At 43.4% G+C, this 26,949-nt stretch overlaps 1 protein-coding gene across 1 annotated transcript; it reads right to left on the bottom strand.

The window, feature by feature from the left end:
* Positions 1–607: 607 nt before the first annotated feature.
* On the bottom strand, positions 608–26,353 carry GALNT15 (polypeptide N-acetylgalactosaminyltransferase 15). The gene is made up of 10 exons (XM_066629070.1): positions 25,800–26,353; positions 18,371–18,537; positions 14,935–15,139; positions 8,438–8,605; positions 7,037–7,154; positions 6,438–6,632; positions 5,039–5,170; positions 3,441–3,542; positions 1,916–2,059; positions 608–742 (listed from the first exon to the last, which is right to left on the bottom strand). The coding sequence occupies exons 1-10, from the start codon at positions 26,351–26,353 to the stop codon at positions 608–610; spliced, it is 1,920 nt and encodes a 639-aa protein (XP_066485167.1).
* Positions 26,354–26,949: the final 596 nt, after the last annotated feature.

The raw sequence follows: 26,949 nt of genomic DNA, 5'->3' as shown, positions 1-26,949 counted from the left end.
ATTCCTGATTGTGTTATCATTGGCTTCAAGAAACAGAACACTAGGTTTGAAAAGGCACTAGGTAACATTCGGCGGTAACATTAAATACCTGGATCAGGAGCCCTGTTTAACTTTTCAGGTCTCCACTGGAATCAAACCAATGCTTGAAAAGAGTTTTTCAAGCTTCAGAGAGAACAGTTTTAAGAATATTGTTTCATAAATTACAAAATATACTAAAATAAGCACCTGCCCCTCATCAGTTTGTTCCCCAGTTTCCTTGAAAGAAAAAGCTCTATAGCTGTATGGCTGAAGGCATTACGATACCTTTCCAGTCTGTATGATTAAGAGTTCTGTAGAACCTGCAAACTTGCACAAGCTTATGTAAACAAAAGCTGATTTATTAAAAAAAAGAAGTCATTCTCCCATTTTGTGTCCCTTATTTCCTGGGAATAGCATGGCACAAATGGCCGTATGAAACCAGTTTTGTGAATTTTAGGAGGCCGTGCATGAACTGGAACCTGCGACATTTCCTGCATTCTCTTCAAAGAAGAAATGCTCAGCTCTTTCCCTTTTTTCAGCTTGGAAACGGATGGATCAAACAACAGTGGAACTGGGGAGATCTTCATATTCATCTCTCATCTATTTGGTGTGAATGGTCAAACTGCCATATCAGATTAGCCTCCTTGTTACATGTCTGTAAACACAGGGCTGTCTTCAGGGCCTCGATGCATTTGCCAGAAAGAATGTGGACAATCATTCCATTCTGCATATGAATGAGAAATAAGCAAAGCAAACAAAAGTATGACATATGTCACCAGTGTTAGTCACTGCTTAGGAACAAGATTCCAACTGTTTGGGGTATGGAAAGATGCTAGATCCCCCTGATGGGGTGCAAAAGAGGCTATATTAACTATGACACCAGAATATATTAAGCAGGTGTACTGTCAGACCATTGGTCCCTCTATCCAGTAACACAGTGTGGGTGGGACAGCTGGGGCAGGCCACTCCCCAATGCATTCCAGAGGTTTTCTGGGCTCTTTGCAGGGGAAGGGGTGCACAGCACTTGCTATTCAAGTGCTCTGAATGGTGAGTGGAGCACTGAAGGGCCCTCATGCCCACCCCTGTCTCCATTTGACTCCAAATTGGAGCCAATTTGGGAACAGGGGTGACATGATGGCATCATCACATCACTCCATCCCAAGTGCTGGCTGGCCCCTCAACACTAATGCCTCTATCTCAACACTAATGCCTCTATCTTAATCACTCAATGCCTCTATCTCAACACTAATGCCTCTATCTTAATCACTCAATGCCTCTATCTCAACACTAATGCCTCTATCTTAATACCATCTGCACTGACTGGCAGCAGCTCTCCAGGGTTTCAGACAGAGATCATTCCTAGTCCTAGCTAGAGATACCAGGGATTGAACCTGGTCTCTTCATCACACAAAGAAGCTGCTCTACCACTGAGCTATGGCCCTGTCACAGCTGCTCAAGCATCAGATATAAATACAGGTCAGCCCTCTTTATCCGTGGGTTTGGAACCCAACCAGAAGAATCTTCTGGTCATGTCCAGGAAGGAGGCCTTTGGGAGGCCTCCCATCAGGGAGAGAGAATGCACAAGGCTTCCCTGGGCATCACAAGGCCTGTCCAAGGCCTCTGAAAGGCATCTCCAATTTTCCAGCTGAAACCAGAAGCCTTCCAGAAGCCTTCTGAGGCACAAGAAGGCCTTGCCAACCTCCCTGGACCTCAGAGAGTCCCTGGGAGGCCTCCAAAAGGCACGTCTGGTTTTCGGGAATGGATCTTCCATGGATACCAAGGTCCAACTGTATGCTGCTCCTCATCTCCTCTGCATTCCTTTGTCTGTTTTGACCCATTGCCCCAACTCTGAAGCTATTTTTGGTTAGTCTGTCCCTGGGACACGCTCATCATGTACCTCTTTAACATCCCAGTGCTGTGGGCTGTTTTCCGTCTGGTCTTTTGTACAGTTTTGAAGGACAACTTTTTCATGCTTGACATCAAAGCAAAGCTGAAGCTCTGAACCAAAACAGATTTCCTTCATGCCATTATATTCAAAGTGCTGAGAAAGAAAATAGAACATAGCTGGAGAACAGGAAAAAGAAAACACTACAATTTCCTGCCCATGTTTGCTAACATATGTACCAAATGAAGGAAGGAAATACAGTAGGTATTTGTTGAATGCACTGTACCTAAGCCAATATGGAAGGGATGTAGGGTTTCCCTTGAGGTTGGGAGATAAGGGCTGAGCAAAGCAAACCTTGAAGCCAGGAGCATTTCAACTTGCAAACCATGTGCTGCTATCCTGGCATCTTTCTGCCTCTCCCTTCCATGGATGTCTATTAGTTTTGTCACAGATCCAGCTGATTTAGATAGACGGCCAGGCAGTTCTATGGTACTACTCCATCAGTATGGATTTTTCCCCCCTCTCTGCTAGCTTATTTTAAGGCTGCATTGGTGCAGTAAGCTCTGGGGAAGAGGAAACTATCAGAAACAGAGGACACTGCTGATTCTTTATGCTTCCCCACAAATGCAATATCTATTGTATATAATTTATAATAAAATAGTTTCATGAAGACTTCTGAAGTTCAGTTATGGCTTTCCTCTCCCCTTATCACTGATGATAGCTATATTTCTTGATAAGAAATTTTAAAAAATGGTCTTCAGCTATTTGCAGTGTATTGTATATAACACAGTTCTTAATGAAAATAAACCACACCTTTTGAAATTGATGGCCAGCACAATTGTGTGCAATGGGGTTTACTTCCCCCAAAGTGTGTACAGGATTACAGCTTAAGGTAATTATGACTATGTGTTATTCCTGCTGTTCCTTCCTTCCAATTTTGTTCCAGTATATTAATTTATTCACAAAATCTCTAACCTGCTCCTCAGTTTTAAAAACTCTTCACTTGTGATGCAACCTTAATAGATGAACAGTTCACATGTGGGCCCTATTTAAAGAAATACAAAAAATTTCTATACATCCTTAACCTTGCCACTTTGTGACTGAAAGTAAGTTTCTCCAAGAAGCCTTCCCATATTTTTGAAAACTTTAGCAAGAATGCAAGTTCATGAATGGAGTTTATTTTGTCAACTTCTCTCATTTCTCCCACCTCTCGGTCCTACCTAAAACTTGTTGTGGGAATTGAACTCAAGGGAATGAAACAGAGCTGAGAAGATCTAAATACCAAAAGGAATCACTGGTCTGTTGGGACTGGCTAATGGTCATTGTGTTTGACTCAGCTGAATGCTGACCAGAACAAAATGGGTTTTGTCCTTGCCATAATAAATGAACACCTCTAGTATTTATGCCTGAAAATGGTCCCATTTGGGTCAACAAGATTTTTAAGCGTTTGATGGGCCTCAATCCAAGTAGTGTACTTTTCTGAAGCCAGATCCTAACTTTGGTATCATTATGTATACACTTTAAAACCACTGATTACCTGGTTGATACTGTCACTACAAGGTGATAATTCAATTGGGCCTCCTGCAGTATCCTGATGAGATCTGTACTCTGCACAGAATCCAACACCAGTATTGTGTAGCTGTAAATAAATATTGATACTGAAATAAAGCAAAAACTGTAAGTTAAAAGGAAATTTAATTTATCTTTATTTTCATCCTTTTTGGGAGGCAGGGTTCATGCCCTTTTCATAAGTATGTTTTATCAAAGTCACTAGACATCAAGATAAATTTTTAAAAGTTCATGCAATGGGAAAACATAATTCTTGGGCAGAACAATTTGTGTTATAAATAAATTGTGTGCAAGTGCATTGTTTTAACATTAGATACATAAAATACCCTGATTTCAAATAGTGAAATATACATGAAATACAGCACTTAGATTCCAATCCTATGCATGCTACCTGCCGCTGCCATTTGGCACACTGATGTCATTTGGCTGTACTGGCTTCGTTTCTAGAGCTCTGATCAACATGTGTTTTGAATTATCTGCCAAGGATTCACAAGTGATCCTTGAGATTAATCTTAGCCTCAGTGTTTTCTAACTGCAAAATGGGTACTGTAAATGTTTTCTAAAACATATCCTAAATGCTTTATTTCTATATGTATTTCCTGGGGTGAGCTGCTCTGCTGCACAAACTTCTAATTAATTCCCTCTTTATACTTCTGCCAAGGTTGTAGCTTGTGTTAGGTTGATGTATAGGACCTGATACTATGTGTGGATGGCATTGCTTAGAGAGGAAGGGGATATGTAAGGACATACAAGAGGAAGGGGATATGTAAAGACATATAAGAGGACATACAAGAGGACATGGGCAGGAGGTCTGGTCTAGAGGGTAGAGCCTCCATTTGCCTGAAGATAACATCCACAAGGTCGCCAGTTCGAGGCCACCGGCACCGTGCAACCTTGAAGCAGCTGACAAGCTGAAGCCGAGCTATTCCATCTGCTCTGAGCATGGAAGGATGGAGGCCAGGATAGAGGCCAGATCAGAATGAAACTTCTGAATTGTTGTGGCTCTTTAAAGATAGAGCCTTCTTTCAATTGTAAAAATCCCTACGGGGATTTAAATAAGCCTGCCTATGTAAACCGCCTTGAATAAAGTCTTGAATAAAGACCAAGAAAGGCGGAATATAAATACCTGTAGTATTATTATTATTATTATTATTATTATTATTATTATTATTATTATTACAAGATGGGCAAATCATCTTTGGGCACTCTGCTCCCTGATCTGCCCACCCCCCCAGCCACTGTTTTTGTGACAGGTGGAACTTGCGATTTGGTTAAAACAAAAAAGTAGTCCCTGAGAGCCTGGAGTCAGTGCTCCCTTGGCAGAAGAAATGACTGTATAATGAAAGGATTTAATTCATTGCATAACTTACTTGAATGAAATCTTACATGTGATAATAATGGAATATAAAGGGATGCTATTGATCAGAGTTAGGCATGGAGCCCTTGGTCGAATTGTTGTACTCAAGAGCTAAGGACAAGTAACTTGGAAATCTATTAAAACACAGAAAAGTTCAACTTAACCATAAAGATGTCAAAACAATCTATCTATATAAATATTTCACCTGCCTTGCCTGAAAACCTCGGTCTGTGCTGAACTGGGTGGAGTTCTGGATACACATATGAGAGAAACCATTGGAAAGGTTTGCATCCCAGTCTCTTTTGCAGCTGAACACGCTCTTTGCAGTTTGGCTTCTCAGCCTATTGAGAATACACAAAACAGCTGAACTGCAATCATTAAGCCTGCTTACATTTGTCTGCATCAATAAATGCATTGGTAACTCACGCTTCACTGAAGTCCTGTTTCTACTATTCATTTAAGATTAAAAGTTAATAAGATTATGTTTCATATAATTATAGAAACAGTTTCTTTGATCAGTAAAATACACGCTAAATTTTTTTGCCATACCCTATGGCAGTGCTTCCAAACCTTTTTAGCACTGGGACCCACATTATAAAACAACAATCTATCATGACCCACTACTCCAAAAAAAGAGCCCCAGAAATAAACAATATTTCTATTTATTAATAATAATGATTAAATTATTAATTTATAATTGGGATCCTATGTTTCCAAGACTGCAAGAGATTTTACATATAAAATGTGTGTGTAGTAATGTAGTAATACACAAGGAGTAATACTTCTAAGGGCGCAATCCTAACCCCTTATGTCAGTGCTTTCCAGCACTGACATAAGGGTGATGCAGCTCTGAGGGAAGGGAACAAACATTCCCTTAGTTTGAGGAGACCTCTGTGAGTGACACCCAACTGCAGGATGCAGCACACGTCCCATTGGCACCGCTATGCCAGTGCTGGAAAGCAATGACATAAGGGGTTAGGACTGCGTCCTAACAGCCCAGTCCTGAGCTACCTGGGATGCTCAGGCTCAGCGGCACCGGGAAGGGCTGCCGCCAGACCCTGCGCCTCCCGAGCTACCGTGGGAGGCACCTCGGGAGAAGGGGACTTTTGTCCCCTTCCCCCGAGTAAGGTAAGCAGCCCCGCAATGGGGCTACTCACTTTACCACTGACCAAAAGGTTGGCAGTAAGGTAAAGGCACTCGTGTAGGGCACGCAGCCCTACACAAGCGCCTTGGATCCTGTGGAGCAGAGCTCCGCGGCTCTGCCTCCCATCCCTCCCCCAGGCACTCTTCCAGCCCACCTCCTCCCCGTGTCACACCTCCCTGTCACTCCTCTTCCAAACCCTCTCTCTGCCCCCCCGCCAGCCTACCCGCTCCCCAGAATGCCTCCTCCCCGTCCCTGCCCCCATCTACCATTCCGCAGCTCAGCGGTCCAGGAGTCCGCCGAGTTGCAGAAGCTAGGTAACCACCCTGCGCTTGCCCAGCACTGGGCTAGCATGGGTGGGAGCCCAGCGGTAAGGCCGGCAAACATGCCTTACGGCACGTTTGCAACAGTGCTTGCCGGCACGGAGCTGTGCTGCTGAGCATAGGATTGGGCCCTAAGGGATTTACCTGGCTGATTAAAAATGCCAGCTGGTCCTGTGTGTAGAAGAGGTCTTTAAATGAATCCAACCAAGTCTCAGCTATTCGTATTTTGTTCCTCTCTATTGCTTCTACATCAGGAAAGTTATAGGGGATGCCTGTTCGATAGACATGCCCCACACGTGAACAAGGAAGAATTTCTACAGATCCACCACAAAGCCAGGCCTGCAATAAAAGTGAGCACACAAACACACGGGGGGGCGGGGGATTTGAATACGTCCATACAAGAAAAGAAATAATTATTTCATCCCTTTGCCTGCATTCATCTGTTCTTCCATCACAGATCTCAAGGCTGCTCATATGAAGAACCTAAGAGCTTAATCATTGCGCATGTTTTTATTAAACAATCACATTTTTCATAGGTCTTTCTTCAAAGCTGCAAATTCTAAAATGTTTTTCTCCAATTGACAATGAATGCCCTAAATTTTAACTACAGTTCGTGCTGCAAAGGCAGACTGCAAACAATCACCCATAGTTTGGAAGATACAAGTTTATCATCACTGTGGACAGTGTTTTGTTGAGGCATGAGTATCAAATTGAAAGGTGGATATCTTATCTCAGCTGCTTACTTTTATTGATAATTCAAGATTTTCAGCCCCCCACAGGCTCATGTCAGAATCATAACCGCCGGTATTTTGGAAATGGTGTCGGTCCACTGCTATCACTCCCCCAGGTATTGCAGGACTCCTAGATAATTTTTAGATATTTTATAATAATTACATTTTCTGTTTATAGCAAGAAAGTACTATAAATACTATGTTTAAAGAAAGCAAAACATTCTAAGGTTTCCAGTGAAAATCATTCTCTTTCTCTCTCTCTGTTCACCAACTGTAAAATGATAGAGAGCTATATCTAAAAACTATTGGTGAAAGTATTTATTTATTTATTTGCACAGTTATATCCCACTTTATTTCCCAAGTGAGCATTCAAAGCAGCTTGCAAAAAGTCAATAAAAACAAAAAATACAATATAAAAATATAAATATTAACAATCCCTAAAAAAGTATATAATCTAAAAATCTAAATAAAAGTCGAAGGCAAACGAACCAACAAACACTAATAAGAACACAAGTCCATAGAACTAATGCTTAAAAACTTTAAATATCCATATTAAAAAGGCAAAATCTCAGAATGCAAGACTAAAAAAAAAAGTCTAAGCCCTGCAGGAAAGCCTCTAAAGAGGAAGCAGTTTGTAGACTGAGGGAATTTCATAGAGTTGGTGCCACTATGGAGAAGGCCCTACTTTTGCTGCCACCCCATCCACCTCCGTAGGTGGTGGCACCTGGAAAAGTGCTCTCTCCAATGACTGGAGAGGACAAGGCGGATTATATGGAATTAGTGATATAATTACTGAAATTAATGTGATAATGGTTAGAAATCTATCTCCTTTGAATCTTTTACTTCCTCCAAGAAAGTCAGAGTGAGGTGTATTATTATTAAAAATATTTATGTACCGCTTTTCAACAAGGAAATTCCCAAAGTAGTTCACAGAATAAGGGCACAATCCTAACCCCTTATGTCAGTGCTTTCCAGCACTGACATAAGGGCAATGCAGCTCCAAGGTAAGGGAACAAACATTCCCTTACTTTGAGGAGGCCTCCGTGAGTGACACCCAACTGCAGGATGCAGCACATGCCCCATTGGCACTGCTTAGGGTTTCCCAAAAGGGTTCACAGTCTAAAAAGATGCAGAAGACACACCAGCAAATAGCCACTGGAAAAGATGCCATGCTGGGGTGAGCAGGATTTAGCTCTCCCAACAGCCTATGAGAGCGGCTAATGATGACACTGCTTTTCAACAGAAAATTTTACAGATCACATAGCAAAAGAAATGAAAAGATGGTTCCCTGTACCAAAAGGGGTCATAACTTAAAAACAAACAAAACTTTTGACTAATATTCTGATGCTTGTAAGAGTTCTGTCTTCAATCCTACTCCATTTGAGATGAGAGCAGTAGCTGGTGAGCCATTACCTGATGGGGCTGATGGGAGATTGTCGTGCTGTCTTTTCATGTTTGGGCAGTGGCTCCCAGTGGAAATCCAATTTCCAGTCAAAAACACCCCTTTGCAGGTCTGTAGAGGGATAATACTTAAACATCTTCCAATCAATTACATCTATGACAGGAGAGACAATTCGACTTCTGAAAAGAGAAGAATGCATTGCTAGTTTTGAGGATAAGCTATTAAAAGTGCTCTTATTAGAGCTCTGCTGGTTGAGCTTGATATTGCAAGCTGCAACAAAATATCTTCATGTCAAGTTTAAAATGTGAGAAATAAAAGTCCATTTTGCAGGTCTTCCTAAGGTCAAGAGGAGGTCAAGTTTACTTAGTCAAGACCAGTGGCATATCTAGGCTGTGGTGAGTTTGGATATCTGCCCCAGGCACCAGTTGAGAGGAGGCGCTAGGCTGCCCTGAAACCAGGCAAGTCTGTGCCAGCCAAGCTTGGCCAGCATGGTGGTCAGGGGGCAGGGGAGGGCAGGATGGAGGCGTTTGCGGTAGGGGGAGGGTGGGTGACCCTACGGGTGGGTGGCAGGAGAGCAGGAGGTAGGGTCAAGACTCAGCACTTGTGCTGTATCCTGACCCTGTTCCTGGGCAGTACAGCGTGGTGTGGCTCCAGGCTGCTCAGATCTGCGCCACCTCAAGAGGATGACACGTGTTGACCCGTTAGGGCTGCAGTGGCTGACCCTGGGGTAAGGCGAAGCATTTCCCCTTGCCCTGGGCTGAGCTGCTTGCAGCCCAAAACTTCCGCTGGATATGGTGCAGGCTGCCTGTTCCAGCGCAAGTTAGGATTGCGCCATGGGTTGTATACAAGTTCGTCTACACCAGTTAAAATTCAAATTCCAGTCAGGAGGCAAATTATTATGGAACTCTTTCTCATACGTGTTTACACATAAAACAACCACAGACGACGTTCAGGCTGAGTATGTTATCTTACTTCTCTATTTGTATTCAAGCATCTCTTTTGAAAACATCTATTTTTGTCATATTCAGTGAAAAAATGTAATCTTTTCATAGCAAATTTACCAGGAGGGCTGTCAGTTCAAAAGAAAATAATAAGAAAGTTGGAAGGTGCTTCTGTAATTCCTGTCCTTTTCGTTTCAAAACGGGCAGGCGGTCAACAGCTTTTCAGTCCCTTGAACTAGACTATTCACACCAGCAAGCTTCTACTACTGTTACTCTATGGAAACTGACAAAGTGGGAATGACCCAGAGCGACCTTTTAGAAGCATCAATCTCAAAAGGCCATTGGCAGCACTGATTTCAAGAAACTGAGGCGGAGTCTAGATCATTTGGGATTATTTCAAAAGTTTGGTTTGGAGTACGCGTCAGCAACAAAAGGTCACACTTTAATTTTTATTTTTTTAAAATAAGCCTTACTTCCTGTTTAGGCTTTTTAGGATGGAGAATTGTTGCCAATGAAATGCCTTTCCGTGCACTTTACATAAACACGAACACCGTGTACTATTCTGGGAGGTTGAAAATAAATCGTCAAGTTAATTAATCCATCTGTTTACAAGCTTAAATAGACTTGAAAAGATCTTGTTATAGATTTATGTAACAGCCTTGGAAGGGCAAAGAACATGCCTTGATAAAATGTTCCCTCTCAAACTTCTTTCAAAGGGAATCTTGTAGTAGATGGCTGTGGAATTTAAGAGTGTCAGATCCAGAAAAGGGTCATATTGCAGGCACTGACCACATCCTGGAGAACCACAGAAAGGGAACATTTTGCATCATCACATGGGACCTCATCACATGGGGGCACATTTCTTTGAATTAAAAAAAATTAAAGAGGACGGGCAAAGGTGCCTGTGAGGTGTTTTAGCTGACATCAAATCCGCTTGAGGTTCTCCCCTCTTTCCTTTTCACTATGTGAAAATAAAAAAGCTAAGAATTACTTTATGACTTCCTCGTACAGAATATGGTGGTGAGAATTCAGACTCAGAAAATTAGTATATCTGTGGTTCACAAGCTTAGCAGATGGAGAATCTCTCAGAAGATTGTTTGCAGAGCTTGAGGTGTCATTTTTTGCACCAGAAATTTAAGAAATACAAAATGCAGACAAGCAGCAGAGGTGGCCTGCTTTGAGCAGAGGGTTGGAAGGGGTGGCAAACTGACTATGACATAAATTTAAATGGAAAGAACATGAATTCCTGCCTTTGCTACTACCTTTGGTGGGGCAGGGCACAGAGGGGGGAATACACTGCTGTCCAATCACAATTATGTTAAAATCCCAGATTTCTCCAATGTAGCCAATGTATTTCTCCATTGTAGTGGATGGGCAGTTTTTCATCAGAGGAGGGTGGGGTGGGAAACTGCAAAAAGGAGCCAGGAAATTCCATTCCCATCCGAAGGTTATGACTGAAGTCCTCCCCTACTATTATGGATCATAAATGTGAGAAGGAATAAAGCACCTTCCTTGCCTTTATTCACATAAATAAGAAAGAGAAAATGTTGCACTGGAGGTATCCAATTTAAAGAACACTTGCAAATTAAGCGGTAGATATATTTTCCCTTCCTACTATCTAAAGAGGGGCTAAGATAATGAGCAAAATTCTTTCCTGCCCTTTCTTGGCCATGGATTTGTAGATCTTGAGTAGCAACCTTTTCAGATCTCCAGAAATCTTCAACATGAATGTTAAACAAAAAAGAGGGGGCTGAGCTATATGTTATAACCTCAAATTCTGCAGTTGATCACAGTCTTAAAATAGAACACAGGAGTAGTTTACTGTTATACACTGTTATACACTGCAGACTTTGGGGCTCTAACACCTGCCTACCCACCCACTCACCTACACATCCACCTACTCCTTTTTGCTTTGATAAACATCCAGATGGATAAATGTCTTGGACACCTTGAAAAAACTTGTTCCTAATAAAAGTATTCCTAGATTGTGTGTTGGGATTCTTTTTTCCATGATAGATCATCACAGCTATCTACATTTCTTGGCCTTCTGACTCTCTTGCATTCCACTGGGAAGTTTTCATTGTCCTAGGAACGTTGTCAGTGTTAGCAGAGCGGGGGAAAGGTTTACTTGAACATAGAGAGAACTGCAGCCATTACTACACAGGCAGTAAACATCAGGACCAGAAAAGAAGTCCAAAGCAAGTAGGAGAGAGTAACCCACAAACTCCCACTAGTGGTGGAGGCCAACATTTCTAAGCTTGCTGTCTACAGACACTGGGTGGCTCAGCTCACAAGCTGTCAATTTTCCAGCACCCCTTTTTGATCACATGTGTGCTAGTTCACAGTCTTCACCTGATAAAGCAACTATGCTCCCTCCAGCCTTTCTAAAACTGAGCTGCAGCTGGGAGAATCACACATCTCCAACTCTAGCAACCAGCACGAGAGAAGTGAGACAAGCAATATGACTCTTTGACAGCCAAGCAAAGCTTAAGGCACAACTAATGGGATGAAATGACAGGGAGTACTGTGGCTGTTTACTAGCCTCCCAGATCTGCCACTCAGCTGGAAGGTGTGTGACCCTCCCAGCTGAACATCTGGATGGGGGATGGACAACTCATTTCTGACAAAATACGTATTCAGCATCTCAGTCTGTATCGCCGTGAATTGTCTGTTTCTCAGGTCACTGTAAGAATGCTTGAATCATTTTTCAAGAGAAACAAGTGTAAAATATTTTTAAAATCATTCCCTCACTGCCTTTTCTTTTCAATTTACTTTAGCTATGCCTCACAGATGAATTAATGTGCTCATTTAGAATTCTGAGGGTGTTTGTATAAAAATGTTTCATAAGCCTTGGAAATAAGAGATCGAAAATACGATGATGCAGCAAATCTGCAATTTTGTTCTCCCCAAACACCTGAGGATGAACATAGCAAAGGTAGAAGCTGCTGCTGTCTTCATGCTATTCATTAATAGCATCAGTGGCACAGTTAAGGGACTGAGGGCTGATCTGGGACTGGGGCAAACCAAGGGAAGAAACCAAGAGATACGAGGAGGAGGGCGAGTAAAGCAACCATCTTCCCACTGCTGAACTCTGAAGCCTTGTTGTTGGGCCAGCAATCTTCAATGTGTTAAGTGTTAGCCAGCACATCAGATGTTGGAGGGGTTGTTGAGCCCTCACTATCACCCAACCCCATAGATTTAAAGTTAAAATTCAGGTTCATAGTTCATAGACTTTATGATGAAGAGGGTCGCCTGGAACCTAAACCTGTTTTCCCAATAGGCTCAATGATTCTGTATCTTCTAACTCAGTATCCACTATATTTTCCAGGAACCTAATCTTAGCAGATAATGAAAACTGACTCTATGAGCATGTATGGTGGAGAATTATTACAATGTCATACAGGGTCTCTTTTGCTCAGCAAGAGGCTTTTCAGGTTATTATACATTTTATCAGTTCTCTAGAAACAACAGAAGCAGTACCTTTCATGTACCTCTTTGCCCTACACTCTATTGAGATTAGGGTTGCAATGGCTGCTGTATACCACGCAGTGCTCTCAGGGCCAGCCCATCTATTAGGTCAAATGAGGCAGTTGCTTCAGGTGGTGGATTGATAGGGGGTGCTCAGTGCCTGCCTCTATCTGCCTGCCACTACAGCTCCTCTGCCTGATTCCTGAATTCAAAAGGGAAAAGGAAGTCAGAAAGACAGAGGGAGTATGAATGAGAGGAGAATGATGGGCTAGAGCAGCGATTTTCAATGTTTTTCTTCTCATGGCACACTGACCTGACCTCTATGGTCTTAGGGCTCAATTCTATTCGACTTTCCAGCACTGATGCAGCTGTGCCAACAGGGTGTGTGCTGCATCCTGTGGTGGTGGGGACAATTATAGAGCCCTTCTCAAGGTAAAGGAGCACATGTTCCCTTACCTTGGGGCTGCATTGTGGCTGCATTGGTGCTGGAACGTTGGATAGGATTGGACTCTAAGTCTCTTGCGATGTTGATTCTGGCTTCCAAGAGACTCTTTCAGGTTCTGCATCTCTGTTTTTAGGACAACTGTATATAGTAAAAAATGTCCCTCCGCCAGCTCTAGGAAGCGGGACAGGCAATTTGTTACTACAGACAGTTGCCGCCCTAAAAATAGAGATGCAGAACCTGGAAGAGTTTTTCAGTGACTTTCAATTGTGAAGGTCCAAGCTCCCATGGCACACCTGTGGACATTTTGCAGCACACCAATGTGCTGCAGCACACCAGTTGAAAATTGCTGGGCTAGAAAGTTGGAGAGACTCCCCCCCTTTTTTGAATCCAAGAACAAGAGGCACAACAGCAAAGATGGCAGTCAGTTGGTGCACTGCTGGGAAAGAAGTGGTGGCAGTCGATGCCCTGTCTCAGTGCCCTGAGCACTTTCAATCAATTCTTATCCCTTGCAAGGGGGCTTTGGCATAGCAGTGGGATTGCACATTAGATATATATAATGAACTAGCAGTAAAACATGGTTAGGAAAGAGAATGGTACATGGTGCATACACTGAGCAAAACTAGATTTTAGTTTCCCTTGTAATGCTAACATGAGTGGGGCACTTCTGGGGGAGAATCAATGGAATTTTCTCCCCAGCCCACATGGCCTCAGCTGGAAGGCCCAAACTGGAAGCAAGCTCAGCTGAAAGGGAAGGGCAAGATGGGATGTCAACTGGCAGGATTGGGAGAGTTTAAGCTGAGCCGTAACATACTGCCTGGGGCAGTGACCTCATGATGTCACATGACATTATGACATCCCTTCTGGATTCACCCAAGAGGAGGGAGTGCCCCCTATTCTTTCTCTTTCACAGGAGAAGGGGAGAGTGCAAAGCCGCCAGTGCCTTATCCATAACTAGGGAGGAGAATGAGGGACAGTCTTGCAAACCTCCTTGGCTAGAACCTAGGGCAGGTGTCCCTCAGGCTCCTCCCTAGTTACACCTCTGGGTTTAACCACGTATCTCCCACTTGCTCTGCAGTAACCTGGCCTTCGCTAATTTAAAAGCCAAGACAGTGAGTGACGGTTCTTTTGGTTAAAAGTGTTGTTGAAAAGTGCACTGGTTCTACAGTTCCAACAGATCTTCAACAGAGAGCTCAGCAGCTGTAATGTGCAAATAACACACTAGGCTGCAAATGGTGTCCTCACGTTCACAGCACATACACTGTATACTATTGTACCTACATATGCAATCAAGATAAGATGTATCTAATTTCCCATTCAAAGTTTTAACTTTAGAGCCCTTGGAGAGGGAGCAAAACCCTGATGAATTACAACACTGGTAGCTTCCTCTAATAATTTTTCCTAAGGCTTCCAGTCCCCAAACAGCAACATCGAAACAAAATTTGGAAAGTGATCTAGCACAGAAAAGTATAGGCCACGCCTAGTAAACAAGGACAGTAGAAGTGTCTACCATGTCGGTTTGAGTTTTAATCAAGACTTTATAAAAGTTTCTGCATCATGATCAGCATAAATTGTTCAGTCACCACAGCGCTTTAAGCAAGACCACCCTTCCAAAAAGATGCACCAACACAATATGATGAAAGCAATTGCTATTTACCTGTCACTGGCTAGTCTATCCAACAGAGGTTCCAGCCAGCCTCTGTGACACTCACAGTGGGAGTCCATGAAGACCACAACATCTCCTGTTGCTCTAGCAGCGCCAAGCATACGACCCCGGATGACCCCTAGTCTTTTGTTGCTCCTAATCAATTTCACACCTGCCAGCTTAGAGATGTATTCACTCAAGGATGACTTCAGATAGCCTGCCATTAACACAGCAATGATTTGGAGTTTAGGTCAGAGTCTGGAGGTGGCAGCCTGAAAACAAACTTATCTCAGAAGCTGGTGCAACTAGTTTTGGAGGCTGGTTTGTTCTAGAATGGTAGGGAATGGCAAATAAGGGACCAGAAACAAGGGAGCAGAATAAGGGACTGGATATCACATTTTCACTTTTTCTGAGCAATTTTTCTGGGGAGGAAATACAAAACACAGAACAATTTTATTGCATGCCTAGATATAGCTTGTAATTTCCTTAACACCAATGTCCTTGATGAAAAGAATTAGTCTAACTGAAGAGTTGATTCACAAATGCATGTCATTACTCAACAACAAATTACTATATGATGTATGGAATATGTCTCCATTGAAACATAGTTGAGATGAAAGCTCAGAAAAGGAGGCAGAGAAAGTGACAGTTATTTTGCCTCCTTGTGGTTGTTACTCCAGCCATTTTTTTCTTCTGCCATGCTTACTTCTGGAAGGCCTGGCCCACTGATGAAGCAGCCATTTTGAGGGTGGATTTGTGGAGGTAGACGGTGAATGCATCATGTGCAGCCTACACCTGCATGCTGTACACCTGGTTGCACTCTGGGATGGCCACCCACCCATGCTGCTTGCTCTTGCCTAGTGGAAGTGAGGAGTGTAGAATGACAGTTCCTGGGCTGCTGCCATTCTTCTCATCCTCTTTTACAGGTGGAGGAAGAGCAGTGGTACAAGATAAAAAATGTAGTGGGGTGGTGGTGATGGGGACACTTAGGCCAATCTGACTTCTGATATGGGGCAAGGCTGAGAGAAAAGTGCCTGGGGCAATGAACCACAGAACAATAAGATGAGGGAAGGAGAAGGGGAAGCTTCCGTTTACTTTACAAAGATGTTCCATTTGATGTTAGAAGTAAATTCTCTACACCAGGCATGACCAAAGTTTTTGGCAGGAGGGCCACATCAGCTCTCTGACACTGTGTCGGGGGCCGGGGGAAAAAAGAATTAATTTACATTTAAAATGTGAATAAATTTACATACATTTACATAAATTAATATATTAAAGATGAACTTGTATGAATGAATGAAGGTCTTGCAATAGCTCAAGGCCTATAAAAGGCCTTGCACAAAGCAAGGCTGGCCTTTCCTTTGCTGCCACTGCTGCCTCACAGACGTGAAACAGCAAGCAGTGGCGGGAGCCTTCATCCCACAGCTCACATGAGAGGTCAAACAGTTGCCCTCACGCTGAGAGCAGTTGCGTTGGGCCACTGCGGGCTCCAACAAATCTCTGGAGGGCCAGAGGCTCATTGGAGACTGGGGGCTCCCTGAGGGCCGCATTGAGAGGTCTCAAGGGCCACAAGTGGCCCCAGGGCCGGGATTTGGGCACCCCTGCTCTACACCCTGCTTTATACATGAATGAAACAGATCATCATATTGCCTTGTTTCACAGACCATGTCAGGGCACAGGATAGAAAAAGTGGATGGAGAGATGTTTTCTACCCCTCCATAATACGAGAACTTGAGATCATCCATTAAAATTGGTTGACAGGAGATTTAAAAAGTATATATTGCTTTACACAATGCATAATCAATGCTGTGGATTGCAGCCAGAAGACTAATACCTATAAAGAGGTATTAGATAATGCATGGGAGATAGCTCTGTCAATTACTATTAGTCATGATGGCTGTATAGAACCTTGAGTTTCTAAGATGTTATGAGTTGGAATGCCAGTTGCTAGGCAACAACCATGGGAGTGGACTACAGCTTTCAAGCCCTGTTTGTGGGCTTCCGCCCACTGTGGGAAGCAGGACTAATTCAGCAAGGCTCTTATGTTGACATTATCAATAGTGGGTGAGATCCAAGCCCCACTGTATGTGAAAGGAAAGCATGCTCACGCATGGAGAGGGCAAAAGCGCTTTCCAATCAGGTGCCACTCCAAACGATCTCTGTAGTGCCAGTTCATGGCTTTCCAGCATATCCACCTTGTGGCTGCTGCACGTCTTGTGGCAACCAAAAACTGCACTTTACAATGATGACTTGAGATTCTCTTAACCCTATGCGTAACCCTGGGAACAACCCCTTTTGGTACTTAGGTAAGCAACCAATACCTCTCAGGTGGCAATTCTAGGTGTTGCAGGGAAAGAAGGTGGGAGTAGAAGAAACTGCCTCCATCAGCCTGCTGGGGACGGCCCAATGCTGAACCAGCTCCTAGGTAAACTGGGGAGAAGGGAAGAGAGTGGGATGGAGAAAGGTGAATACTGGGGGAGAGGGTGGAGAAGGAAGAGTTGAGGGGAAGAGGAAGGCAGGAAATGGCATGATGGGGAAGAGGCAACAGGGCAGGAATGGACAAGGCTGATAGAAAACAGGGCAGGAAAGTGAGAGTAAGAGGAAAGGGGGGCATAAGGGGACCCAGAACCAGGCCATTCCCCATGGTCCAACCCTGAAACCTTGACTGTGGAAAGGGCTTTTGAAAGATCATGGAGGATTGCTCCTTGAAGAGGAGATTTAAAAGCTACCACATGCAAGAGGAGAAGCCACTCACTGTGGCTGGAATCCAGCCAATGACATTACCTTGCTTTTGTCTCAAAATGTGTTCATGCTAAAATTCACTAAGAAGACAGGATTTTTAAAGTACTTATAATTATTCCAGCCATTTGGACTTTTCTATGTGCAGTCTGCAAAGACCAATGTTGCGTAACCTTTTACAGATGGGATTCAAATATTTTCTGACTATCTCCATACAACCAAGGTGGCTTTGAGTTGACTTCTCTTAACAATAGCTCTCATCCTACCCCATCTGCTGCCTGGCAAATCACTTGAGAAAATGAGGGGTCTTAAAAGTCAACTATGACATGACTTGCTTTTCAAAAGAAAAAAAATCTCACTAGAGTGTTCAAACCCTTGAACATACCCAAAATACTTCTTAAACTATTTTATAATTTTCATTCGTATCTTCACTGATCCCTGTCTTTCTTTTGTTTTTAATATAATAGTATTTCCCATTATTTATTGTAAGCCACTTTGGAACCAATATTGGTAGAAATATGGAATGGAATAAGTATAGTAAATAAACAACGCTAATCGAAATTGTGCAAAAATACAATATGCAACTGTGATCATTCGGAACTGAACGTTGCACACAATCATGTTGTTTCTTCAAGGACATCCTGTTAATGCCATGCTCTGCAGATATCTGATAGGAACAGTCTGGTTTCAGGAGCAAAAAAAGAGCTACCTTGTTTACTGAAGTCATCAACAAGGATGATTTCTTTGAGAAATCCCTTTGGTGCTGTATCCAAGACACTATGAACTGTTCTCAAGAGGGTAGACCAGGCTTCATTGTGAAAACAGATGATGACACTGGCTGTAGGCAGATTGGGGTTGGTATCTTGCTGCAGGCACCTGTGTAAATGACAAAATTTCTAAGCAGGAAAGGAATGGCTTTTACTCACTGTTAAGCACAACACTACATCAGTAAGACAAAAAAATACTTCTTGACACTCCACTTTTACCTCTGAAGACACTGCAGCATATGTGATACACTAAAGAGGATTAAACTGTAAGATAAATAAAATGAGAAATCCTTGCAAACACATCACAGAAGCTGAAGGAGTCTCCTTTTTATTAAAAGCATATTTCTTACTTTTTAAGTAAAAGCGTAAAGTTTTGCCTGATGCAGTGTTCTAAATAACTTGGAAGTTCACAAACTCTTTCATTGACATTCATTCCTACTTCACATTCCTGACTTTCTTCAATGCATAGTATTTAATTTCACCTCAAAATCCTTAATTATGGTCGTACAGAATTTAGTAAAGATTACATAGAATGTATGCAATATGACTGCTGTTTTCCATAATACTTTTGTTAAATAACTGAACTGCATTTAAAAAAGGCTTCCAGGAGGGGAAATTAAGTATGTAATTAAGGATAGTATTATAATGTATTACAGTGGACTTATACCCTGCGGCGGGGGGGGGGGGGAACTATTAACATTGAACAAAGGATTATACATTATCTGGTACAACTGTTTAAAAAAACTCTAAACACTACAAATAATACTGTAGATGAAAAGAATATTGCTCAGGTTAAAGAGGCTCATAGTGCAATCCTATACATGTTTATGTACAATGGGGCTTAATCCCGAGCAAATTGGATTGGATTGCAGCTGTGCCATGTACTGGGTACTATGTAATTCCCCACTGTGGCGATTTGCAAGTGAGATTGAAAATATTGGAAGAAACGCCTCTCTATGCATGAGCTGGAAGTACACTGCACATAAAATTATGTGTGATTATATGGCTACTTTGATAAGACCTTTAGTTACCGTGGTGACTGATTAGCTGTCTATCTGGACAGTGAGGGGAACCTGTTGGTTTATTGGCAGCTATGCTAGAAAAAGATTCCTTAGCCAGAGAAGTTCTTCAACTGAATAAAAGTAGCAGATTAAAAGCCATGTATAGGCTTCCAATCTGATATGTGAAGAATGCAAGCTTGGAGGTGCGTAGCAGTGTGCGTTGCATGTATTCTGAGAAGGGAGGAATGTTGCCAGAAAAACTCCCATTCATCTGCAGGGTGGGGAAAAAAGGAAAAAGAAAAAAAAAAGTGCTAACTGAGATTCATTTCTGAGCAGCATTTGAGTAGGAGTTCTGGATCTGCAAGGTAGTGGCAATCTTCTGTATGTGTGCATGATCAAACATGCACAATCTTTATCTCCAGAATTCCAAGGGTACATGTGAGTGCCAATAGTAAATGCAGATATGGGGAGGAAACCACCACTACTGAATTTATATTGCCAAACTGAATGAGTTCCTTTTCTCAGGGGCATTCACAGAATGGTCATGGTAGAGATAACACACACTAGCAAGTACCCAAAGGGATCAATTTTAGGCATGTCCAAGGCATGGCTGTACCCAGTGGAATTTTTTTACTCTTTTTATTCAAACAGCAGACTCTCAGTGCCATATTGCAAATTATAACAGTCACAAGTTCTCCCATGAGAATTTTAGACAATGTGGGGCTACATTGGCTTCCTTTTTTGGTCCTTTTTGCCACCACTAGTTTCAGTTAAGTGGCATTCTTCCAGTGGTCACCAGCTGGCAGCCACCATTTCTCCCCTCCCCAGAATTTCCCCCCTCTAGGATAAAGTTCTGCAATGATGTAACATTTGGTCCCCATATGGGGAGAAAAGCAGTATAGAAATACAGTAAATAAATAATAAATAGCATTGCACACTAAGGGGCTTTCTGGTGGAAAATGGCACACACCAGCTGTTGGTCACTGGAAGACCTGCTGGTCAGTTTTGTCCCCATCTTCAAAAATCGCACCCCACCTGCCCAATGAATGGATTGATTTATCACACTGACTCACTGAGGAATACCTTCAGCCCCAGGTCAAATCAATGATGCCTTTTAAAAAGAAATACAATAAAAAGCAATTCCCAATTAATGTCAATATTACATACATGATACAAATGAATACGTATTACTTTCTATTATTCAAATCCAGAAAAATATGTTTTTGTCCATGTGAAATAAAAAAAGGGACTGCAGATACAACAACATCAGGATATTTAAAAAAATAGCTCAGTAGCCAGATTGGAACATTCCTGTGATTTTAGGTTTGCCTCTGGCAATCCAAAGGCCTGAATATACAGACATATCCCATAGCTCTTTAGGATTTCAATTTGGCAAGTGCTGGTTACATCCACAACCATTGCTGGCTTGATGTGGTGACTTCTTGTGCAAAATTATCACACGAAATTCAGAATTCCTTCACCTTCATTGCACCGTAGCATCCCGAGATGACATGATTTCAACTGCAACCTACCCAGCATGCTTCAGGATCCACAGAGCTCTGCTTTTGCAATGGCAGGGACTGACCTTAGTTCGTGTCACATCAGCCAGAAGATAGTGCAGTTTGTATCTCCTTAAGATGCAGAATCAAAGAGTTCCCCTTCAAGTACATGCCCCGACACAGAGCTCAGGAATGGGTGGAGCTCAGCTCAGGAGGTCCTCCCATCTTCCCATCCTGCTCCCTTTCCTCTGGAACATCTCCTCCCTGTCCTCTCCCCTCCCTCCCCCCACCTCCCCTGGAATGCCTCCTCCCCACCTCCCCCCACAACCCCACCTACCTCTCCGCCACCTGGTGGTTCAGGTGACTGCCGAGCAGCAGAGCACCGGCTTTCCACTGGTGCTAGCCCAGTGCCAAATGGCACTGGGCTAGCTCCAATGCTGGACTGGTGTTTATAGTACGTTTGCATCAGTGCACGCCAACAGTAAACTGGTGTGCAGAGCTCAGGATTGGGCTCTAATCCAGCTACCTGTAATTTACTTGCATTCTGCAATTGGCCCTTACTTGAGCATCTGCTCTTTATTAGTGGCACAACATAATATTCAGTAGCCAAAAGAGTTTGGTTAACATTTGATCAGTAAGCTGCACAGATGGAGCAAAAAATTACTGGCTGATTCAAAGAGCAAAGTGGGTGTTGTGGTAAATTTTAAAGTGCATGAGCTCACTGTGACACCCTCTATAGCCACGCTCCACAGCCACACCTGTTTAAGACTACAACAACATCAACAGAAGCACTTTAAATGCTTTTATTCCAGTGGGTGTTTTTTCCTCCTCCTGCCACTTATTTCTACATTCTACTTTGAAACTTACAGTCCAATTCCATGGGCCCATTGTGCTGGCATACTGCCAAGTGTGCCAGCATAACTAGGGCCCCGCCAGTGTGACAGCCTCGTTACACAGCACTGCCAGTGTGGCAGCCTCTCTACACAGGTAGCTGGAAAGCCATGTGCAACCAGAGCACAGTGTAGACAGACCCCCAGCAAGATTCTGCTGGAGAGGTAGAGATCAGGGCAAAGTGGGGGGTGGATTGTGGTAACAGCAGTGTCTGCTGCATCCTGAATCCTTTCCAGGCTAGACACACTCCTAGCCAGCTTCTCAGAGCTATGCCAGCAAAAGGAGTCCCATCAGGGACCATGTGGCAACCAGGAAGGTATTTCACTTCCTAGCTCTCATGACTGACCAGGTCCCCAAACGGGACACTGAGCCGGCGGCCCTGCACCCAGCACTGGATAGGCTTGGGTTCTTATCATATTTCATCTAGTTTCATCCAGCTTATAGTACTTCATCAAACTCTTAAGATTGGGTTGCAATAGTTTAAAAACAAGTATATAAAATTTAAAAATGGGATAAAACAAAATCCTGAACAAATATAAGAGTATATTAATGTGCTAGGTTTTACATGTTTACTTAGAAGTCTCACTGTGTTCAATAGAAATTACTTCCAGGTAACATACTGTCTCTCAGATAGCCCTTGTGAAAGATAATGGCCTAAATATTGACATACCGTATGCCCCAAGGTAAATGCCTCAGTTTGCCGTCTGCTGCTTTTTCTTGGCTAAGGTTCTTTGAAAGAAGTTTCAAGGGCAGCATCTGAGCACTTCTGGGAGAGGATTTCTCTCCCCTGTAGAGGTCTCAGAGCTTCATTCCCCCCACCCCGCTCCACCCCTTCTCAACTGTGAGCCAAGGCAGAAAATGTATTACTGCTGTTCCATGAGCTCTTGCACAATGCTCTGGAAGACTTCTTGCAGTGCAGCAACCCCCAATGTATGGGGCTTGCATTATAGTATGAAAAACATGAAGGGGCTAATTTGGACAATGTGTCCTCTTGTTGCCCTATGAGAGAGGAGTGCGGGAACACAAGTCTTTCCCCCATCTGGTATGACATCCCACCACCGCCTAATTTCATTTGACAGGTCACCCAAACCATTCCTCAATGTGTGTTTGAAATACTGCTTTAGTGATGAACTGTCCCCCTTTATAATAATATATAATAATATAATAATAACCATAATTTGATGCTGGTGGAACAATGTGCCATGTGGGAAGTGAGACCACACACATGTTCATCCACCATATGCTTAGGAGACCCAGTGGACATATCATCCAAACCAACCCATGGTGAATCTGGAAGGAAAGGACCACTGCATATAAAATCCAATGGGCTAGAAAAACTTCTTGAATGGTGTGATTAAACCTTTCAGGACAGCCTGCACAAACAGAAGAATTCTTCTGGATTCGGGATCCCTTTTCTCCCTCAATGGTCTTCTGCTAAGTCAGAAACAGACCACTAGGAGTGGAAGAAGCTTCCTACTAATGGAAGGGCATCTCTGCACTCAAATCCCTGCACTAAATAACTTCCGACAAGCCAAACCACAGGACAGCACTAAGCCAAATGTAAAGCTTACTGAGCCAAAGGACTGCAAATGTTTACCAGTCCTACATACAGGCAAAACAACATGCAGTCAATATAAGTATAAGTGATATGCAGCAGAAATAACAAACTCATTAACTGGGAGGGGGATAAATAGGTATCCTATGCACCTTGTTTTTGGCTATAGACCACAATACACTCACTCTTGCAGCTGTGCTTCAATGCACAATGATGGGGTCACAGTGCTGTCCTGTAATGATTCTGGAATTCATTTGCTGTTAAATGTAGCATGGACCACTAGCTGAGAAGTCAAATGCAGAGAGTATAGCCCTAGTAATTGCTGTTAGGTGTAATCACTTGATGGAACACACACACACCAGTCTCAAGGTCACATATTTTTGAATCTAGGGCCCTGAGGGGGCGGGGGAGTCAACCACGACTGGGCTTTTGCCTTCATTGCCCTTTCTGGAGCATGCATTGAAGCATCTGGCTGGCTACGACTGGATACAAGATGTTTCGTTAATGCTGTTAACTTGGGGCTAGTGTGTGCTCAGGGCATAATCCTAACCAGGTCTACTCAGAAGTAAGTTCTATTTTGTTCAATGGGGCTTACTCTCAGAAAAATGTGGTTAGGATTGCAGCCTCAGTTTGCCTAGTACAGGAGGTATATGTCGGTAGCTGGGGCTTTTTTTCACAGATGCCTGTACTTATTAGTTGCTCAGTTTGAGTCAGATATAGGCAACAGGGGGGGAACATGCACCTGTTCAACAGAGCAGCTTGCTGTAAATCCTATATCAGTGTTTCTCAAACTGTGGGTCGGAACCCACTAGGTGGGTCACGAACCAATTTCAGGTGGGTCCCCATTCATTTCAATATTTTATTTTTAATATGCTAGACTTGATGCTACCATGATATGTGACTGCATTTGGGGAAACGTTACAGACCTGTACTTTCAACAGGTGCTCTGTATACGCTTTTAAGAATGATAGTCAGTGAGGCTTACTTACAGTGAGGTATGTGTCAGTAGGATTGCAGCCTAGGATTGTTAAAAATTTTCCTGCTTGATGATGTCACTTCCGGTCAGGACATCACTTCCGATGGGTCCTGAGAGATTCTCATTCTAAAAAGTAGGTCCCGGTGCTAAAATTGTGAGAACCACTGTCCTATATTATTCTCACAGAACTTCATGTGTGATCTTGTCAGCAGAGGCAACTACACACTTCATTAAACAGCAAAACCTTATCCAAAGAGTTACAGGTTGGAAATTTGGCTCATTATCCACCTGGCTGTAAGGAATGCCATTGCATCTGTGAAAAAACTGAACAGAGCTGCTTGAGTGGAATTCTTAGAAAAGCAAAGCGTTCCTGAAACAACCTGGGAACCGAACATTTGTTCCTTCCTCGGGGTGTGAACTAGAACACCCAGGCTGTTGAATCACTCACTGTACGCCTTACCAGCCCCCAAGGCGACTTGCAGGTTTATGAAAACACATTTAAAAAGGATATTTTTTTCCAAAAACATCTTACAAATTATCAGTAATATTCAGTGCACAGTTTCCCTTATAGCCCAATCCTATGGTGCTCGAGCGGCGCGCCATGAGGTCCAGCAGCACCACAATGGCTATTGCTGTATCTTGCAGGGCCACAGCAGTCGCTGGAGTCTTTACCCCAGGTAAAGCTCTGCTGCCACCAATGGATCTCTTTGGAGCTTCACCCACTATTTAGCAGATGCAGAATGGAGGAGGCCTGTGTTGGGTGGCTTGGCTCAGGAGACAGCATTCAGAGGCAGACTGCCACCATCCCTGCCCCCTCCTGGGCCCAATCCTCCCCTCAGTCTGCCCTCCCTTCACCCATTTCCACCCTCCCTCCACCCAGTTTGGCCCTCCGTCCACCTTTCCCAGCCCTCCCACACTCTCGCCCCACCCCAAGAAGCCTCACCACTGGTTGGAGGGAGCACTTACTACTGGTCACTCCAGTCTGGCATCTTCTCCCCGCACTGAGGCCCAGAACCAACTGGCGCTGGCCTCTCCACCAGCGTAGCGGGCTTACTGCCATCGGTGATGTGCCTTACAGCACTTGCATGATGGCTGTTGCTGGGTCAGTGTGTCTGCCACCGGCACTGATCTGGCATTGGATTGGGCCCTTAGCTGGATAAAGTTTCCCACTTAAAGGATGATGTGGCAAAATGAAAGCTATTTTCTTGCAAGTGATACATGCTTCTCTGGATGACAGTGCTATGCCTTAATACCTTCTTTATAAAGCAAACACACACTATCTCAGGGCCCTGCTCTTTTAGGGCACAGAGTGTGAAAGAGACAATTGCCTTGGGACACAGAAAGAAGACCCATATCTAGATTAAAGGCAGCAAGAGAACAAATTCAAGAGAGGGACAAAAATTGTTTCATGCAGTCTGGAGATCAGGGTTAATCAGGAATTTTACTTACAAAGGATGTCGTACCTCAGGTAGCTCCCGGTGCAAAGAGATTTGTTTGCTGACTGCTTCATTGAACCCATGCATTTCTAGGCCACCTATAGCCAGGAGTTCACCTGCTTCAGTCCGTTCTTCACCCTGCAGGGGTAGGGCCTGGAGCAGAAACTCTGAGTCTTGTCCCTGCTTGGCCTCCTCTTGCCTTTTGCTTTGCTGCCTGAGCATGCGGTATCCTTTCCTTGCTTTGGTGTGGTTTCTCTTGGGTGTGACGGACTCTACAGCAACCAGGAGCTCATCCTCCCGGAGGGCAATAAAAGGCGATAGCCCTTCCATGAGGAAGTACTGCTGACTATCCTCCTCAGTATCCAGGATCTCTTGAGGTTCATGAAAATCCACCTGGTACCCATCTTTAGGAAAGAACGTTGCATCCTGGGATACTTCTTCCTTGTTCAGGTCTTTGGGTGCTGGGCTCAGCATTGTTACCATCAATAATAAAAAGCCCAGGACCAGAAGTAACATGAAAAAGTGCAGTTTCCTTGACCTATACATGCGCCTATTCCTCAAGAACATTTTTTCAGTAACCAGGTTTCATAGATAGTCATGTTAAAAATCAGTCACCTGTGTCCTGCATCCCAGTTCTGTGGTTTCTTCGCAACAAAGGACCTGCCAAGAGGTTCTCAGCCCAATTCGATATCACACTGACGCTCCATCCTTTTTCTTGCACGCACACAGTATCTGCTCCCAATTCCTGTAAAATCCCTGCACTTGTGAAAGAGATCTAAAAGATTAGCTAAAGAATTATCTTTTATTAGGATGCAGAATTCCAGAATTCTGTAAGGGAGTGTGTGTGATCAATTGGCCAAAAAGTCCATTAAGGGTGTCTTATAGCTGAACCTTTTAATTCTGAGAGGTGAAGAAAAATGCCTTGAGGTTTCCTTCCACATATTGCCTGCAACCGGCACAGGCTTCCTAGTCTTGTCAGAGTTGCAGCAAAAAAAGACTTTCTCTTGGAAGCTGAGTTGACAGTGATTCTCTCCCTCTCTTCCGATGCTGCAAGTTCACTGAGATCAATTGATGCAAACTACTCAGCCTCTGACTTGGTTTCACACATAACTACGCAGGCAGTCAGGAAGCACTTTGCCAGACATAACAGAACTGTGTGTGAG

This window comes from Tiliqua scincoides, chromosome 5, assembly GCF_035046505.1.
Source record: "Tiliqua scincoides isolate rTilSci1 chromosome 5, rTilSci1.hap2, whole genome shotgun sequence".
Classification (NCBI taxonomy): domain Eukaryota; kingdom Metazoa; phylum Chordata; class Lepidosauria; order Squamata; family Scincidae; genus Tiliqua; species Tiliqua scincoides.
Note: the sequence above shows the minus strand (reverse complement) of the source record. Positions and strands in the feature narration are given on the sequence as shown.

Bases quoted from the DNA above. Each gene is read 5' to 3' on its own strand.
- GALNT15 (XM_066629070.1), bottom strand. From the start codon at position 26,353: ATGTTCTTGAGGAATAGGCGCATGTATAGGTCAAGGAAACTGCACTTT. The intron at 5,171-6,437 runs GTAAATCCCTTA...TATTCTCAATAG, and splicing joins TGGCATTTTTAATCAGCCAG to GCTGAGAAGCCAAACTGCAA. The intron at 2,060-3,440 runs GTAATCAGTGGT...TTTCTTTCTCAG, and splicing joins GTAGTGACAGTATCAACCAG to CACTTTGAATATAATGGCAT.